The 20,292-nt window shown below is 36.9% G+C and overlaps 1 protein-coding gene across 7 annotated transcripts in view; it reads right to left on the bottom strand.

The window, feature by feature from the left end:
• Positions 1–20,292, bottom strand: part of LOC127987394 (balbiani ring protein 3) — a 55,837-nt gene that overhangs the window by 12,915 nt on the left and 22,630 nt on the right. Inside the window, exons 1-11 of one of the 7 annotated variants that reach the window (XM_052589692.1) lie at positions 18,963–19,053; positions 18,702–18,734; positions 17,119–17,253; positions 15,406–15,561; positions 15,173–15,310; positions 14,932–15,072; positions 9,848–9,979; positions 9,604–9,738; positions 9,363–9,500; positions 9,132–9,263; positions 8,888–9,022 (exon numbers count right to left, since the gene is read on the bottom strand). In XM_052589692.1, the coding sequence (XP_052445652.1) occupies positions 8,888–9,022; positions 9,132–9,263; positions 9,363–9,500; positions 9,604–9,738; positions 9,848–9,979; positions 14,932–15,072; positions 15,173–15,310; positions 15,406–15,561; positions 17,119–17,253; positions 18,702–18,734; positions 18,963–19,029 (1,342 nt within the window). In that variant the 5' untranslated portion in view covers positions 19,030–19,053. Of the gene's footprint in view, positions 1–8,887; positions 9,023–9,131; positions 9,264–9,362; positions 9,501–9,603; positions 9,739–9,847; positions 9,980–14,931; positions 15,073–15,172; positions 15,311–15,405; positions 15,562–17,118; positions 17,254–18,701; positions 18,735–18,962; positions 19,054–20,292 lie in introns of those variants that run through there. The other 6 variants (XM_052589688.1, XM_052589689.1, XM_052589693.1 and 3 more) reach the window with 6 other exon arrangements.

Raw genomic sequence — 20,292 nt, 5'->3', positions numbered from 1 at the left:
AATTCAGTTGTAGTTCTTGTGTTTCGCTTTACTTCAGTGATGTTGATTGTTAACAGCAGATGTTCATCACTAATGCACAATCATCATTTAATTAGTCACTTAATTATCTCTTTAACTTTAACCCTTTGAGGACTTGGATATGACTTGAAGACTTGCTTGTGACTTGAAAGTCCCACCTCTGCTGGTTATTAAATGCCACTCCAATTATAATCAGGTGATTGAGATTTTAGCGGTGATCACGGAAGCAGCTTTACTGATTAGATGCGCATGATCATATCGTTAGATATATCGCCCAGCCCTATCTCCTGTCCGCGCTCAGTGGATCTCTCTCTCTCTCTCTCTCGCGCTCTCTCTCTCGCGCTCTCTCTCTCTCGCTCTCTCTCTCTCTCTGTGTGTGCGCGCGCATGCGCGAGTGCGGAGCGTTTGAGACGTGTGTATGAGCGACTGAGCGGCTTGTTTGAGTGAGTTTCAATTTTTTCCTTCTTTTCTGGGTTTATTCCTTTTGAATATTGCTTTGGATTAGAGGATAGAGAGTCGGGGCGCTGACCTCTGTCAGCTTAGCTGATAGAGATGGGCTCAAACTCCGATGGTTTTTCCTGTTTGTCCACGCGGCATGCGTGCAAGTGCATGCCGGCAGACGCATCACTGTCCATTGAGAACGTTTTGGTTGCAATTGGCAGAGAAATCGGTGCACAAAACATCATGTCTGCTTCTAGAATGAATAAAGCAATGGTTGTTTTTCTGAAAGAAGTTGAAATGGTCAATCATTTAGTGGAGTGTGGTTTGATCGTTAATGATGTTTTTATTCCTGTATTACCCCTGTCTAACCTATCGAAAAAGGTAATGTTGTCAAACGTACCCCCGTTTATCTCTGATAAAGCGCTTGAGGATATTTTAACTCGTTATGGAAAATTGGTTGGGAAGATTAAGATGATTCCTCTGGGTTTGAAAACCCCAGAGTTGAAACATGTCATGTCATTCAGACGTCAGGCTGTTATGATACTGAGTGCTGAATTTGCAACGCTTGATGTGTCGGTTAAACTAACGGTGCTTGGAAAGGATTACACGATCTTTATTAGCACCGAATCCATGAAATGTTTTATTTGTGGAAAATATGGTCACATTAAAACCGCCTGTCCTCTGGTTAAAGAGGCTCAAACGGCAAGAAATGGAGTCGAATCTAATTCAGAGCCGAGTCTGAACGCTCCAGGGAGTAGTCCGTCTGAAGTGAATAGTGAAAGTGCAGCGCCCGATCCGAGCGTGGAAAGCCCTGCGCTTACTGACATCGGAGAGCAGGTGCAGCAGGTTGTAGTGTTGATATAAATGAGACTATTGCTAAAATAGCTGATGCTGGACAGAGTGGAACCAGCGACAGTGGGCAGGCTGTTGTTGAGCCAGAGCAACCTGGAGAGCAAGATCAGCCTATACTAGTGAGTGATGGCTTGAATGAGACGCAGACATTAAGTGGTAAAGTGTCTGACACTGATGCTTCACAATCGCAAGTAATGGATAGTGACTCGGACAGTGATTATTCAGAGTTGATTGCTGAGGAATTGTCTGAAACTAATTCACAGGGAAGTATTGTTGGGAGAGTTGCAAAGTCTCGTTATTATACTGTGGAACAAATTAATGACTTTTTAAATGCAACAAAAAATCAGAGAAAGCCAGAGATTGAAATGTTTTTTGCTGATTTAAGGCTTTTTATTGAGTCCTCGCTAGTTGCCATGAAGAAGGCCACTTTAGATGAATTAGATCAACCTAAGCGCTACCGACTTAAAAAGTTTGTGAGTGCTGTTAGAAAAAGACTAAAAAAAAAAACTTAAATAGTCATGATGAACAGGATATATTGGATTATGTGTCTTTTCTCTTTTTTAATCCTCATGGCATCATTTAATATTGGATCTTTAAATATAAATGGCTGTAGTGATGTACCGAAGAGAACTGCTTTATTTAAGTATTTACATCTTAAAAAGGCGGATGTGATTATGTTACAGGAGACACATACTGACGTCTGTAATGAAGTTGACTGGACAAACAAATGGTCGGGTAATATTGGCCTAAGTCATGGTACGAATCTGAGCGCTGGTGTTGCGTTTTTATTTTCAAAACGAGTACAAAATGATCCAGACTTTCTAGAAATATTGCCTGGACGCTTATTACGGGCTGATCTAACAATAGACAATAATAGGTTTTCATTTTTTAACATTTATGCTCCTAATATAGGAAATGAACGAAGTGTTTTGTTTGGAAAACTCTCTGAAGAATTGTTAAAATGTCCTCTGGAGAACATTGTTATAATAGGGGGTGATTTCAATTGTACTGTAGATCACAAATTAGATCGAAACCATGAGGAACCTCATCCTAGTTCAGCGGGTGTTTTTAAATCTTTAATTAACAGACACAATCTGGTAGATGTGTGGAGAGAGGCTTACCCTCATGTTAAACAGTACACTTGGTTGAAAATGAATTCAAATAAGGTCTCTGCTGCGAGACTGGATCGTTTTTATGTTGAAAAGGGTAGTAAAGGAAGATTTTATGGCAGTTGTATTTCACCAACATTTATGTCAGATCACCATTTTATTTCTATGTCTATGTCTGTTCTGTCGTCTAAACCCTATCAGACACACTGGCACTTTAATAGCAGATTACTGCACGATCACATCTTTATGCACTCCTTTGATCTCTTGTGGAAATCTTGGAGGGAAGAGAGATTTAGTTATTCACCTCGAAAAGGTGCAGATAAAAAACTACAGAAAATGTGAAAATGAAAATGAAGATTTTGGAGCAAGAAATTCTTCAGCAAAGCTACATTAATGAAGGAGGCAGATTATTGTCAGCTGACATCATAAAAACGAATAAAAGCCTTTTGAAGGATTTATTTGATGAACAGGAGAAGGAAACTCTTGTGAGAACAAGATATTTAAAGCACAATGAAATGGATGCTCCAACTGCCTTCTTTTTTGGACTAGAGAGAAAGCCAAAAGAGCGAAATTTTTTCCATGAGATGAAACTTCCTAATGGCAGTGAAACGACTGACCAGCGAGAAATTATAGCTTCTGCTATTTCTTTTTATGAGGATCTCTATCATTCAGAACACTGTGAGGAAGCAGCAGTTGAAGAACTTCTTCAAGATCTTCCTCAGTTGTCAACGACTGAGAAGGAGGAGCTGGAGGGATTTCCAACTTTTTCTGAGCTGTCAAGTGCTGTGCTGGAGCTGAACAGTGGCAGATCTCCTGGACTGGATGGTCTGTCTGCAGAGTTCTACAAAGGTTTTTGGAATGTGCTTGGACAAGAATTGTATCATGTTTTTCTGGAGTCCTTTAACCAAGGTGTTCTACCCTTGAGCTGTCGAAGAGCAGTACTGACTTTAATACCCAAAAAAGGAGATCTTGGATACTTGAAGAATTGGCGTCCTGTTTCATTACTGTGTACTGATTTTAAAATACTGTCAAAAGCTATAACCAATAGGTTGAAGAAATGTATGGCAACAATAATTCATGAGGATCAGTCATACTGTATCCCCAAAAGAACGATTTTCGACAACCTATTCTTGTTAAGAGACATTATTACAGTTGCCAAAACACATCAAGTTGACATTGGACTCTTATCTCTAGATCAAGAGAAAGCTTTTGACAGAGTGGATCATTTATATTTACTAAAGACGTTGAAGGCTTTTGGCTTTGGTCCACATTTTATCTCCTGTGTTAAATTATTATACAGTGAAACATCTAGTATGCTGCGAATTAATGGGTGCCTGACTAGACCTTTTGCAGTAACTAGAGGTATACGACAAGGATGCCCTCTTTCCGGACTTTTGTACTCCATTTCTATTGAACCTTTTCTGTCAATTTTAAGGAAACAATTGCATGGGCTTGTTGTTCCTAGGTTTCCAGAAATTCCACCTGTAAAACTCACAGCATATGCAGACGATGTAACTGTATGTATCAGTAACACCGATGATATATCTGCTTTGATTTCTAGCCTGGAAATATTTCAGAAAGCAACATCTGCTAAAATTAACTGGGATAAGTGTACATCTCTGCTACTAGGAGACTGGCAAAATATAGACCCTCCTCGGCTTCCACAACACTGTAGATGGATTAAGGATGGTTTTAAGGTTCTCGGGGTATATCTGGGAACTGAACTTTACATGAAAAAGAATTGGGAAGGTCTAGCTGATAAAGTTACAGGTAGACTCCAAAAGTGGAGGTGGATCCTTCCAAAGTTATCTTATAGAGGGAGATGTTTAATTGTTAATAACTTGGCAGCCTCAATGTTGTGGCACCGGTTTACAGTGTTGGATCCTCCTGAAGAGCTACTTGCTACAATTCAAAAAAGTTTTGTCAATTTTTTTTGGGATGGTTTTCATTGGGTTCCTCCGGGGGTTTTATATCTCCCAGTGACTGAAGGAGGACAAGGACTCATAGATTTAGAAGCAAGAATTAAAACAATGAGACTTCAAACATTACAGAAATTGCTATACTGCTCAGATAAGATTCCCTGGATTGAATATAGCTTGTGTATTCTACAAGATATAGGAGGAATCGGAATAGATAAGCAGTTGTTCTTAATTGAAAAATCTTTTGTCTCAAGAGTAAGTCATTGTCTTTTAAAGTTTTATGAGTCTGTGTTTAGAGCTTGGCAATTGTTGAAGAAGGTCAGAAAGGAGAGTGAACATTACGGCGTTTTAGAACCATTATTCTTTAATTCTCTTTTTAAAATGAACTCATCGATTTCAAGTACAGTAGTTGATCTGTTTTTAAAGACTGGAATAGTCACTGTAATGGACTTAATTGATTCTACAAAAGGTCAATGGCGTACGACTTCATCGATAGCTGATCAAGTTGGGCTGAGATCAGAAAGATATGTTGAAGGGTTAATAGAGGATTTCAAAAAAAAAAAAAATTCCTCAATCTTTTTTTGACCTTTGTAAAAACTTTTTTTGAAAATGGTGAAAAGTCCTTGACCTTTCCAGATCTTAGAGTAGAAATAAGATTTGAATTAGATGAAGATTTAAATAATACTTTGTTATTAAAGGGATTTAAAGATGTTTTGTTTCAGAATGTGGAAAAAAAGATGTTGTATGGAATGTGTGTGAAATCTTTGTTCTACGCTCAATTGAAAAGACGGACTGATACTAAATGGAGAGAATATTCATCAATTTCCTCAGAACTAACTCCATCATGGAGGTGTTTGTATAAAGCCCCTATTCCTAAGAGATCTGGGGATCTCCAGTGGAGAATACTCCACTGTGCTGTGGCCACAAATAGTCTTGTCTCAAAATTTAATGCAATGATTTCATTTACATGTCCATTTTGTAATGCTCCTGATACTGTTTTTCATGTTTTTTTCTGATTGTTTTAGATTAATTCCTTTGTTTGAACTGTTGGGGAAAATATTTAATGAACTTGGGTTTATTTTTACAAAAAATCTGTTTATTTTGGGTTTGAAATACAAGAAGGAATGGAAAGCACAGTGCACTGTGGCTAACTTTCTATTAGGGCAAGCAAAGTTGGCAATTTTGAAATCCCACACATGTAAAAATGATGGGGAAAATATTGATCTGGTTGGAATGTTCAAATCATTAGTAAAGTACAGGGTTGCTGTAGAATATGCCTATTGTAAATTAACAAATAACATGGATTTTTTTTTTATGCAAGGTGGAGTGTGAAAAATGCTCTTGTGGTGAGAAATGGTTTTGGAGAGTTATGGTTTAATTGGTAAAATTGTGAATTATCATTATTATTATCTAATTTAGTTATTTATTTGTTTTTGTGTGGTGCAAATATTGTAATTAAACTAGTTGTTTGATTAAAAGATTTTTAAAAGTCAAAAGTCTCTCTCTCTCTCTCTCTCTCTCTCTCTCTCTCTCTCTCTCTCTCTCTCTCTCTCTCTCTCTCTCTCTCTCTCTCTCTCCCTTATTTTGATCCCGTTATGTCTTTTATAAAGTTTACTGTCTGTTTTGTCATACGCATATTTACTCTGTGTGTTTTGTAGTTTCGATGTACTATTAGTCAATTATTAAAAACCCATATATTCATGATTCTTGTCTCCACCACCCGCTCACATTACGAGTCACTGAGATTTTAGAAACTAAATTTATCATAATGATAGGATAATGTTTTCAAGCCCAGAGAATATTTTTCCTTGAATTATAAGAAGTGATAACTTTATTGAAAATTGATAGGTCAATCTTACGGCCGTTTGCTGGCCAAACCACTGTTTGATTTGCAGTAATTTACAGTAAGAGATATCACAATAATTGCTATTTTTTATAATCAATAAAATTTATTGTAACTGTCATATGATTAATATATATATATATATATCTCATATTCCTGATTAATTATTCAAATTCCCTATATATCATTTGAGTTAATTATTCTGTACAACTCATTGTTGCTACAGCACTAACCAGATAACACACACACCCACACCATACTACAACTACCTTGGTTTGAAAAAAAAAAAAAAACTGCGTAAAGAAGATGATAAAACTCTTCCCACATGGAGGGCAGTGATATGGTTTTTCTCCCGTGTTCTCAGATATTCTGACCGGCGGAATCTCTTTTCACAGTGTGAACACTTGTAAGGTTTTTCTCCAGTGTGGACTCTCTGGTGCAGTTTCAGTTCAGCATTTGTAACAAAAGTCTTCCCACAATCAAAGCACATATAAAATTATAAATGACCTGTTCCTTGCGTCAGATCAAGGCTGCATCTCATTTCTAGTCTTACTTGATCTTAGTGCGACACCATAGATCATGACATACTCCTAGATCGATTACAAAACTAGGTATTCAAGGGCAGGCTCTAAGATGGTTTAGATCCTACCCGTCCGATCGCTACCATTTTGTTTACTTAAATGGGGAGGCATCTCATTTATCATCAGTAAAATATGGAGTGCCACAAGGATCCGTCCTAGGTCCCCTTCTATTTTCAATATACATGTTGCCCCTTGGTAATATTATAAGAAAATACGATACAAAATGACAATAAAAAAAAAAAAATTCCTCTCACATTAGGGTTACCCTGCAATCTTGGTTTAATTCCTGGTAGATTTGTAATTCAACCCAACAACATACACACAGACAGAAGTTTCACTAAGCTTTGAGATTTATTTAATGTATGCAAAAGATCTCAAGTATAGCATGGAGAGACAGACAGAGAGAGATGCATGCATGCATGTCCACTGGTGGTTGGGCAACACTTCTGTCTGGCAGGTTACTGATCATCATGGGAAGAGTGATCAGCACATATCTGGTTTGAGTCATGGATCACGTCTCACTGCATGGATACAGATAGCAAGAATTAGTCTGTTCATTTAGATGCATTCAAACTCAAACAGATCACAAAACACTCAAAGCATGAACAACAAGTTTTACTTTTAGAGCGAGTTGTAGTTCTTTTGAAAAGCCATGTGCTTGAAATGGTGCTTTAGAGCAACTTCAAGCACTTTGCGATTTAAATCAAAATAAAAAATACCTTTAAATTGAGGTGTACATGCATGTCCACATTTAGTGCTGCAGCACCAAAATAAAAATAGATCCACACATTAAAATAATATAAATACCTCTATATGGATCCATACACTGACGTCCACATCCATAACTGCAGCATTTCTGATCATTAGGACATTCACTGTCATTGAAACAGTTATTCTCCCTCACAACACAAATTCCTATTACGTTGTTCTTTGGACAAACTCCTGGCTTTTCTGTTACACAGACACATGAGAGAAACCGCATTACTAAACACCTCACTGCATTCAAAAATCAAATGAAAAAAATAAATAGAACTACACATTAATATAATATAAGTACCTCTATATGGAGCCATACACTGACGTCCACATCCATTGCTGCAGCATTTCTGATCATTGGGACAGTCGCCATCATTGAAACAGTTATCCTCACTCACAACACAAATTCCTATTACGTTGTTTCTTGGACACACTCCTGGCTTTTCTGATGTACAAAACATAACAGTAAAACAATTATCACTGAATAAAATAAAAATAAAAATCAGTCCTGTGTTCATTTATTAACTGCTGTTATGTAGTCAAATAATTAGGTATACAATTAGGTGCCATATAATAAAGAGGTTCCCTATGATTACAAGCCAAAGAACCACTGTGGAGTAGGCTGCTTTTGAGCATCTTCTCGATATGATGGAAACACACTAACTAGCAGAAGTGTTTGTGGGCAGGTCAGACCTAGTGACATTGATCGTTAACAGGCAGAAGATAAAAAAAAAAAAAAATGACGACTCATTATGGCAATTCTGAGTCAGTTCTTTGAGAGACTATTTATGTATGATACACTTTGATTAAAAACTTTGCAGACTGTTTACATTAAAGGATAGCTATGCTACGAACTGCAAAAAAAAACAAAAAAAACATATGACCCGAGTATGAAAATGCTTAAAGAGCAAAGAATCAAAATAGTAACAAGTTTGAAGCAAAATAGACAACACATTAAACCCATTCGATCGGACTATTTGAATAAATTGCTTGTTAGGAAGTACTTCAACATTATACATTTTACTTAACTCCCATGCTAAATTGAATACTATCAGCACACATTTGGTTTGAGACATGGACCAGGCTTAACTGCATGAAAACATCGTCAGATTTAGTTTGTTCAGTCAGATGGATTCAAACTCAAATGCATTACAACACACAAACAAGTTTTACTTTTAGAGTATTTCAAATAGTATCAATCATTCTGAAAAGTCATACATCTGAAATGGTGTTATTGGTTATTCAGTTACTACACACTCCTGGTTTAACTGTCATACAAACACATGAGAGAAAGCAGATCACTGAATACTGAATGACTCAATCACTGTAATGGGCAGAAAAGCTGACCAATTCATTAGTATAACGTACCTTTAGATGGAGCCATACACTGATGTCCACATCCATTGCTGCAGCATTTCTGATCATTCAGACAGTCATCGTCGAGGGAACACAACTCCTCACACACTCCTAATATTTGGATTTTTGGACACACTCCAGGCTTTTCTGTTATACAAACACATGATAAAGAAAGCAGATCACTGAATGTTTCATCGCATTTAAAAATATATGAAAAAAAAAAATTCAATTCACACCATTATAGCAATATGAATACCTTTATATGGAGGCACACACCGATGTCCACATTTATTGCTGCAGCATTTCTGATCATCAGGACATTGACCGTCTTGGGAACACAACTGAGCACAATCTTTAAGATTCATTTTTGGACACACTCCTGGCTTTTCTGTAATATAAACATGATTGAGAAAGCGGATCAGCGCCTCACTCGATTTAAAAATATGAGCTAATTTAATTCACATTAATATAACAATATATAAAATACCTCTATATGGAGCCATACACTGATGTCCACATCCATTGCTGCAGCATTTCTGATTGTTTGGACAGCTACCGTCACCAGAACACATCTCAGCACACAGTCCGGGTCCAGTGGGTTTTGGACAGGATCCTGGCTTTACTGCTACACAAACACATGATAGAGAAACCAGATCACTGAATGCCTCGCTGCATATGAAAAAGGTAAAGGCTCATTTAGTGCGCACTATTAGAACAATATAAAATACCTTTAGATGGAGCCATACACTGATGTCCACATCCATTGCTGCAGCATTTCTGATCATTCAGACAGTCATCGTCGAGGGAACACAACTCCTCACACACTCCTAATATTTGGATTTTTGGACACACTCCAGGCTTTTCTGTTATACAAACACATGATAAAGAAAGCAGATCACTGAATGTTTCATCGCATTTAAAAATATATGAAAAAAAATAATTCAATTCACACCATTATAGCAATATGAATACCTTTATATGGAGGTACACACCGATGTCCACATTTATTGCTGCAGCATTTCTGATCATCCGGACATTGACCGTCTTGGGAACACAACTGAGCACAATCTTTAAGATTCATTTTTGGACACACTCCTGGCTTTTCTGTAATATAAACATGATTGAGAAAGCAGATCAGCGCCTCACTCGATTTAAAAATATGAACTAATTTAATTCACATTAATATAACAATATAAATACCTTTATATGGAGGCATACACTGTCGTCCACATCCACTGCTGCAGCATTTCTGATCATTCGGACAGTTACGGTCATGGGAACACAACTTCAAACATGGTTTGTCCACTGCTCCATCAAGACTGAATAAAGGACATACTCCTGGCTTTGCTGATATACAAAAAAAAAAAAGAAAAGTATATTATCTTCTCAATTCTCAAATCTCTTCAAAATGTTGTGTTGCTGGTGGTTCTGTGCAGTTATTTGTGAAAGATAACAGCAATCTAAGTCTTGAGGTTTTGATGCCAGAAGATAGACTTCATTAAAGACAATGAGATCGAGAGACTCTACAGAGAATATTGAGTCTGTGTCTGCACACTCTTTTATACAGTTTTCCTCAACGAGTGTTAAATCATATTTCACACACAGTTCTTATCGCTTACCTTGTATTTGCTGTGCCACTAGTTTGCTTCCTGAAAAAGCAGAAGGAAGAGGCTCCATCACATATTTTGTCTATTGTCCAAACAAGATGTGCAGCTTTACCATAATAAGTGTATGCACATTTCATTCTCATGCAGGCCCCTATACATTCTTATGTAGAATAACTTACTGTATACCTATATTCAAATTTATTGTACATGATTAACTTATACTTTAAAAATCTTCTACACTATTTAGCACCTTAGCCACTCCAAAGCCCACATATAATCCTTGAAATGTTCTCATAATCTTAGTTTAGTTGGGTTTACATATTAAAAGTTAAGAAATCTCACCTGTGACATTTTCTTTGGCATCTGTTGTGCTCAAGAATACAAAGAGACACAACAAAACAGGAATCAACGAGCAACACACTCGAGTGTTCATCATCTCGACGATCGACTGGAAAACGTGCTGAATCGAATGGTCAGGAGGGTTTTTAAAGCGGTCAGCAACTCCACCTCTGAAACTCACCTGCCTGTAGGCAAGTAGCGTAATCTTGAAGACCCTGAGTAACTTGTTCAGGTTTGTTCAAGCCATATCGTAATTACCCTGATTACTAGATACCGACCTGCAAAACTGGTCATGGTCTTCCGGATTTACCTTTGGGCTTGACTGGGCTGAAACCCATGTTTTTAACCTGTTTATGTTTGTTTATGTTATGTTATGTTTGCTTGATTTGTTCAGTTATATGCCGGTCAAAAATTATTAGCCGCATTACTGCACACACAAAAGTTAAATGAGCCAGTCGGGCAATCAGCGTTTTTTTTAGGGTTTTGATCTCTCGACTGAGAGAACACATGCTGTTTATTTTATTAAAATATCACAACTAAACTTTGAGTATAGGCTAGACAGGTTACATATTAATTTAACTAAAACCTCAAAGCATATCTGAATTTTTGTGTGGTTTGTTTTACTCCATAATGATGTTCTTATTTAGGGCATTTGTAGTGTATAGGTAGGACCCAAACCTAACCTCAAACCCAGGGGCCCCTGGCACCCTAATCCAGCCCTGGAACTCGTTATTGTGAACTTGTGTTTTCTGAGAGCTACAACTTGTACGTGGCCACCCTAGTTCCATTAGCTGAAATGTTTAGGCATTTATAGTTGACTTGACTCGTTGACTTGATTGCAAATAAATGCACATACTCTATTTAACTGAACAGAGATGACATCACTGAATTCAATGATGAACTGCCTTTAACTATCATTTTGCATTATTGAACAGCTCCAAGTAAAACATCATGTGTTGTCATCTTGAAATCACAGTGACTACGACTACGACATGCCGTGAATGCAGCTTGTGATTATGGGTTTGGCGGACTGGTCTTCTGGAATCAATTCAGTAGGCTCAATTTACTTTTGGTCCATATCAAGGTTTTTACAGTGGTGTTTATGACACTTTATATTGATGAGGATATAGTTTAATCCATATAGCATTAGCTGATTTAATTTGTGTGTGCAGTGTTTTTTTCTACTGTGCCTATTGAAAAGTTTGACTGTAGAAGGTTTTCCAAAAAAATCCAGTGTGTTATTTGTTATTTATCTGCATATTATCCTGTTGAAACAAGTTGGTCTTGTGGAGCCAGGTCATGAATTGAAAATAGGCCCTTTCCCCAGCCCTGTTTCTAAGGTATTTTCCTGATAAAGGTCAAAATTCCTAAAAAATGTCGAAATTCCTGCTTACCACATATTCACGTAAACATGGTTGGTTCCAGTGTTGCAATTCCTGGGGTGGGGGAAATGAATTTAAAATTAAAAATGCTTTATTTTTGACTATACAATCTTAGTTTCAAACACAGCTTCTTCAGTCTGCTGCCATCAGGGAGAAGACTACGGAGACTCCAGCCAGAACCAGCAGACTGAAGGACAGCTTCAACCATCAGGCTGTCAGGAAGCTGAACTCGCTCCCGAACTTGCCCCCCGTCCCTCTTCTGCCCCAGGCACCACTGAACAATTTTTATGAGTGTTTTGTATGAAAGGGCTTTCTTTGACGACAAATGCTGATGTCTAAACATCTAAATGGCCAGTGTCCAGAGTCTAGAACCAACCAGTTGTTCTTGAAATCCTGAAGACCTTGATTAGCTGGTTCAGGTGTGTCTAATTATGCCCTCCAGGAACTGAAACTCTGTACCTCTGCACTAAAGCATTTTCTCTTTATACCTTTTGTATTTTTCTGAGTTTTAAACAGGTAGTTTAAAGTCCAAAATACACTGCACGATTTTAGTAATCTTATAAGATCACTGCGTGTCACTCTATACAACATGGATCTAAAGGCTACAATGTGTAAAGTACACATCTTCCATACAGAATTTCCAAAAAAAAGTGAGGAAGAAAAAAGAAACTACGGATACGAACACATGTAATCTAACATGATCATCTGACATGAAACAGCTTCAAAACTGTAACGTTATGGAATAAAATGTCGACCCACAAAGAGCTAATATTTTCAGTCAAGCTTTGGGGTGTTGATCGACTCCATCTACGTTTTGATTATCAAGAATAGCAGATACCCTGTTCTTTTGTGTGGATGTTTTGTATGTTCAGCTATACCTATAACAAAATATATACAAATTAAAACCTAAATAGGGACATAATAGTATACTTAAAGTATGATGTAAAGTTCACTTAAAGAAAACTTATGAGTATACTTGAAGTATAAAACTACTAAACTAGTAGCTTACTGAGACTATACTTCAAAGTTCACTTTTAGTATAATTGCCAAACAAGCTACAAACATAGAAGTAAACTAGTTGTCTACTCAAAGTTTGCTACTTTTATCCTTAAAGTATACTTTTATATACTAGAAAGTGGGCCAATTTAGTCCCAATGAGTATTGAAACATTACACTTACAAGTATACTACTAGAACACTGACATTTGTATACTTGCTACATAAAGTATACTTAAAAGTATACTTGAACTTTACTTAAGTATACTTAATAAAATAAACTTGGAGTATACTACTTTTTGGTAAGGGGAGCACGTCTACAGTAGGTTATAATCAGTGGCCATATCATTTACAAAAAGTGCTTTCATAGAAAGGGACCTAATATTCAATAAGCCAAGCTTTACCATTTGTATATCTGCATCTCTTTTTTATTTGTTGAACCTCATTTAATTTTTACCTCAATTATATTGGTTTGGATGTTTTTTATTTTATTATTATTATTATTATTATTATTATTATTATTATTATTATTATTTTCTAGTTCAGGGAACAGACACAGTTTCTATAGTGTGATATCTAGGTGAAAGAGTCTTCTGTGACGTCCGTCTGCTTCCTGACCTAGGTCCAAGTCAAGTACAAACTCTAAGACTGTGCCATATTTCTAGAGAGAAGATTGGCGCCACCCCAGGAGGGTGGTCTGCCCCAAAAACTCATCCAATTGTCTATGAAACCTATGTTATTCTGGGGGCACCACTTAGACATCCAGCCATTGAGTGATGAAAATCTGCTATGCATCTCATTAGCAGGGTAAGCAGGGAGGGGACCAGAGCATATTACAGTGTCTGACATCGTGCTTGCAAGTTCACACACCTCTTTAATGCTACATCCCATTCATTCTCAGTAATGTTTAGGGTAAAACCGAATTTATTAGGCATTAAGGTTTACAACATGAAAAACCCCAAAAGCAATTATGATATAATCATTGCTCAGATATAACACAAACCATGAAATTGTTAGTACAAGCAGGTTCCGTAGGCAAAAAAAAAAAAAATATCCCGACATCATTAGTGTGAAGAAAATAAAAAAAGATTTAGATTTAACAACAACAATGCACACACACACAGAACCTTACAATCAAGGACTTCAAGGAAAGACAATCAAAGACTTTTCCCAGTGGATGCATTGGTAAGATATCTGCATGCATGTCCACAAGTGGTTGGGCAAGACTTCTGTCTGGAAGGACATTAATCATGGAAGAATTATTATTGGTATGAGATATAGACCACTGCACATAATTAGTCCGTTCATTTAGAGGCATTCTAACATGTTACAAAACACTCATCACATGCAAACTTTAAGTTTATTGTTGTATTCCAAGTATTATTCATCTATTTTGGAAAGCCATGCGATTACAGTGGTGTAATGAGCCAAATTCAGTTACTTTGACATTTCAAATGATAAAATACTCAATGTGTGTGTTGGGGACCCAAGCGTCAACAGAACAAATACCTTAAGATGCAGGTGTACATAAACTTCCTCCACATATAGAGCTGCAGCACTTCTCATTTCTCGGACAGTCAAAGTCACTGACACACAACTCTTCACACGGTCCTTTTACTCCAGCCAAAGTCATTGGACACACTCCTTGCTTTTCTGCTACACAAACACAAGGAAACCAGATCACAGAAGAACCATAATGGGGAAAATCTGACCAATGCATCAGTATAGCAGACCTTTAGGTAGAGCCGTACACTGATGTCCACATCCATTGCTGCAGCATTTCTGATGATTCGGACAGTCACCATCATGAGAACACAACTCAGCGCAAACACCTTTTATTCTGGGAGTTGTTTTTGGACACACTCCTGGTTTTTCTGTTACAAACATGCGATAAACCTCATCACTAAACTTCTCGCTGCATTTGGGGATGACAAAAAAATAAAAAAGAAAACATGCATACTGCTATATTAATACCTTTAGATGGAGCCATACACTGATGTCCACATCCGTTGCTGCAGCATTTCTGATTGTTTGGACAGTTACCATCATGGGAACATGATTCAGCACACACTCCTATTTTGAGGTTTTTGCCTGGACACACTCCTGGCTTTTCTGTTACACAAACACATGACAGAAACCTCATTGAATGCCTCACTGCATAAAAAAGACCTGCCACACACACCGGTATTATAAAATATAATAAATACCTTTATATGGAGGCATACACTTATGTCCACATCCATTGCTGCAGCATTTCTGATCTTTCGGACAGTCACTGTCATAGGAACACATCTCAGCACACACTCCTAACACCAATTTTTTAACATTGTTTCTAGGACACACTCCTGGCTTTGCTGGTCCAACTAACGTACAAAACATGATAGAGAAAACATATAGACTGAGAAAAAAAAAAAAAAAAAAAAAAAAGCTGACCCACACCGATATTTTATTATATAATATACAGGTGCATCTCAAAAAGTTACAATGTCGTAAAAAAATTATTTATTTCAGTAATTCAACTAAACTTGTGAAACTCAGGCATTAAATAAATTCAGTGCTCACAGACTGGAGTAGTTTAAGTCTTTTTCTTCTTTTAATTGTGATGATTTTGGCTCACATTTAACAAAAACCCACCAATTCACATCTCAACAAATTAGAATATGGTGACATGCCAATCAGCTAATCCTTTCGCAAGGAGGGTGAGCCACAAACATTCATTGCCAAAGAAGCTGGCTGTTCATAGAGTGCTGTATCCGAGCATGTTAACTGAAAGTTGAGTGGAAGGAAAAAGTGTGGAAGAAAAAGCTGCAGCTTTATGAGGTTTGTCAAGCAAAATCGATTCAAGAATTTGAGTGAATTTCATAAGGATGGACTGCGGCTGGGGTCAAGGCATCAAGAGCCACAACACAGAGATGTGTCAAGGATTTTGGCTACAGTTGTCATATTCCTCTTGTTAAGCACCTCCTGAACCTCAGGCAATGTCAGAGGCATCTTAGATGGGCTAAGGATAAGAAGAACTGGACTCTTGCCCAGTGACCCAAAGGCCTCTTTTCAGATGAGAACATGTTTTGTATTTCATTTGGAAACCAAGGTCCTATAGTCTGGAGGAAGGGTGGAGAAGCTCAAGCCCAGGTTGCTGGAAGTCCAGTGTTATATTGCCACAGTCTGTGATGATTTGGGGTTCAATGTCATCTGCTGGTGTTGGTCCATTGTGTTTAAAAAAAAAAAAAAAAAAAGTCACTTCACCCTTTTACAAAGGAATTTCTGAGCACTTCATGCTTTCTACTGCTGACCAGCTATTTGAAGATGCTGATTTCTTTTTCCAGCAAGTTTTGGCACCTGTCCACATGCCAAAAGCACCAAAATTTAAATGACCATGGTGTTTGTGTGCTTGACTGGCCAGCAAATTCACCAGGCCTGAAACCCAGAGAAGCTATGGGCTATTGTCAAGAGGATAATGGGAAACAAGAGACCAAGCAATGCAGATGGGCTGAAGGCCACTGTCAAAGAAACCTGGGCTTCCAGACCACCTCAGCAGTGCCACAAACTGATCACCTCCATGCCACACTGAATTGAGGCAGTAATTAAAGCAAAAATAGCCCCTACCAAGTATTGAGTACACGTACAGTAAATTAACATACTGTACTTTCCAGAAGACCAACAATTCACTAAAAAAAAAAATGTTATATAATTTTTTTTTCTTATGACGTATTCTATTTTGTTGAGATCGTGAATTGGTGGGTTTTTGTTAAATGTGAGCCAAAATCATCATAATTAAAAGAACCAAAGACTTAAGCGACTTCAGTCTGTTTGCATTGGATTTATTTAATATACGAGTTTCACAATTTGAGTTGAATTACTGAAATGAATAAACTTTTCCACAATATTCTAATTTATTGAGATGCACCTATAATAAATACCTTTATATGGAGCCATACACTGATGTCCACATCCATTGCTGCAGCATTTCTGGTTGTTTGGACAGCTACTGTCACCAGAACACATCTCAGCACACAGTCCGGGTCCAAGGGGTTTTGGACATGATCCTGGCTTTTCTGTTGTTATACAAACATGATAAAATTATCCAAAATCAATATTTGAGCTAGTACATAACCAGCCAGTTTTTGAAACTATCACCTTACTTTAGCCTGATTCACAACGGATAATTTATAATAATAAAAAAAAAGAATCTAATTTGAGTGGTAACGGGTAGGTTTTCGGGGGAAATTTTGAGCATGACACTGCGTCATTACGTCACGTCTGTTAACATGAAAAAGTTGTCCCTGCTACTAGGCTATCACATGTGAGAATCCTGCAAATGGCGGAACTTTTAATTATAGCCTATTCCCACAGCAGCTGGAATAATTAAGTGTCAAAAAATCAGATGCAATACATGGTGAAAAGTCTTATTTGGGTTATATATTCCAAGACATAGGCTAGAATCTGTGATTACTAAGTACAATGAATATCCACATCAGTGCGGCCTAATGGTTAGAGAATTGGACTTGTAACCTGAAGGTTGCAGGTTCGAGTCTCGGCGCTGGCAGAAGTTGTAGGTGGGAGAGAGTGAATAAACAGTGCTCTCTTCCACTCTCAATACCCATTGATGAAGTGCCCTTGAGCAAGGCACTGAAACCCTAGTTGCTCCCCGGGCTTCTGGATATATAGCTGCCCACTGCTCTGGTTGTGTGTTCACTTCTCACTGCTGTGTGTGCACATGAATGGGTTAAATGCAGAGCACCTATTCTGATTATGGGCTACCATACTTGGCAAATGTCATGACTTTCACCTCAAATCAGATTCATCTGTGTTAGATCAAAACCCACACATGGAATATAATTCTATAAAGAACTGCAATTCCAAGTTTTCAAACATATATGGTGAAAAAGAGGCAAAATTTACAGACTGCAGCTTAAAGATAAATTTGTGTCTGTTATACTTTATCAAATCAAAGTAGATAAAAAATCCAGCATTTAACCCTAAACTGTTTCAAAGGCAAGGAGTGACATTACAACATATAACCTACCTCACAACTGGTGGTGTATAGTAATGCCAACATACAACATGGACATCAGTCCATTTTTATACAATATATACACAAATAAATACTTATACCATGGCCACTACACTTTAATCATTTTAAATATATGGAAGAGTATATGGAAGAAAAAAAAAAGGAGTTCAGGAGTCATGGCATACATAATAAACCTGGCAGCCAAATGAATGGATCCATTTACTGTAAAAACATAAGTACATAATTTTGTATCTATATAACAATAATGCATATTGGTCATAGTTTTTCTTATAATGGAAGAAATATAAACAAACACCTTAATCTTAATGACTTATTTAAACTACAACACAAAGATTAACTTTCACCAGACGTCTGTAAGTTATAATTAGCTCCCATGCTAAACTGAATACTAAGAGTTTTTAAACAGGTAAAGTAGGCTACAGAGCATTTGGAAATGTAACAATAGCACAGTAGTGATGGCATACATACCTGATGGTAACACTTTTTCCAAATCAACGGCTCCTAAATAAATGAATAAATAAACAATGCTCATCTTTCTCATTTTTATGTTCCTTGCAAGAAAATTACAAACACATAAACACTTATGATCTAGAAATAAACTTTATTAGGCTATTTAAACTACGCCAATACTACACTGTATATTTATATGCTTTGACATGTCCCTTAAGTCATATTTGTATGTATTTACATATTTTATTTGTGCTGTGTAATGAATTTAAAAGTCCTCACCTGTGACAGGTCCTTTGGCAAGACACAATAAAACAGCAATCAGCGAGCAACACACCCATGCTGCCATCCTCTCAACCTGCGATCTCTCAGTGGAAAAAGCGTTGAATTGGTAGTTCAGGATGGATTTGAAATGCTTTCTGAAATCGCATTTTTAAAGATCCAAGGAGGTCTGACGTAACTCCAACCCTGAAACGCACCATTCTGTAACCTGATCTTTAAGATCTGGATTAACTTCTTTAGGTGTGTGAACTGGGAGTTTAATGAGAGCTATGAGTTGTACTGCACTTGGATTAATTAGTTTTGTTTCGGCATTGATAGTGTGATAGTTCTGAGTCTGATTCCAAGGGTGTGAACAGCTTCAGGTAGGCATGTTGTCATCTTAAAATCACAGTAATTACAACAAGGCGGGTTTGTCTCTTTGTATCTTTTGTGTTTTCTTTCTGTGTTTAAAACAGGAGGATAAGGAAGTGTAAAGTGATGTAATAAAATTTTCAGTTAAAAATTTCCCCATTAATTATCTTTAAGCATTCAAGCCTTTGTGTTTCTATAATATGTGAATTTTCCTTGTTCTTCTACTTCTTTTGTTTATTATATATATATATATATATATATATATATATATATATATATATATATATATATATATATATATATATCAATTTTATTATGTCCTCAGTGCAAAGTAATCAACTTCCACAAGAAATATAAACCATGAAATGATAAAAATTCAAAATGTTTTATGTTTTAGACTAGGCTAAACTGCCTCTAATCACACATGTAAATCATGTTTGTTTGTTTTTTCAGTTAACATTTCCCTGATCTTTCACCCTGTTAAATTGAATTGTGCTCTTTTCCACCCTGTTAGACATGCAATTTAAAATAATTATTTGAAAGCAAAGTTAAATGTTTGGCATTATTTTGTGAGGTGAGCGCATATATATATATATATATATATATATATATATATATATATATATATATATATATATATATAAACACGGTGTGATCATTCTTGGCTGGTCCCAGAATCATACGATCACACTACTAACACGTCGATGTAAAATTTCTTGACCCCAGCCACAGTCCATTCCTTGTGAAGTTCACTCATATTCTTGAATTGCTTTTACTAGACAATCCTCATAAGGCTGCGGTTCTCTCGGTTGGTTATGCATCTTTTTCTTCCACATGTGGTCCTTCCACTCAACTTACTGCTAACATGCTTGGATACAGCACTCTGTGAACAGCCAGCTTCTTTGGCAATGAATGTTTGTGGCTTACCCTCCTTGTGAAGGGTGTCAATAAGTTGATTAGCTGATTGGTATGTCATCAT

Source organism: Carassius gibelio, chromosome B22 (assembly GCF_023724105.1).
Source record: "Carassius gibelio isolate Cgi1373 ecotype wild population from Czech Republic chromosome B22, carGib1.2-hapl.c, whole genome shotgun sequence".
Classification (NCBI taxonomy): Eukaryota; Metazoa; Chordata; class Actinopteri; order Cypriniformes; family Cyprinidae; genus Carassius; species Carassius gibelio.
This window is presented reverse-complemented; position numbering and strand designations above follow the sequence as displayed.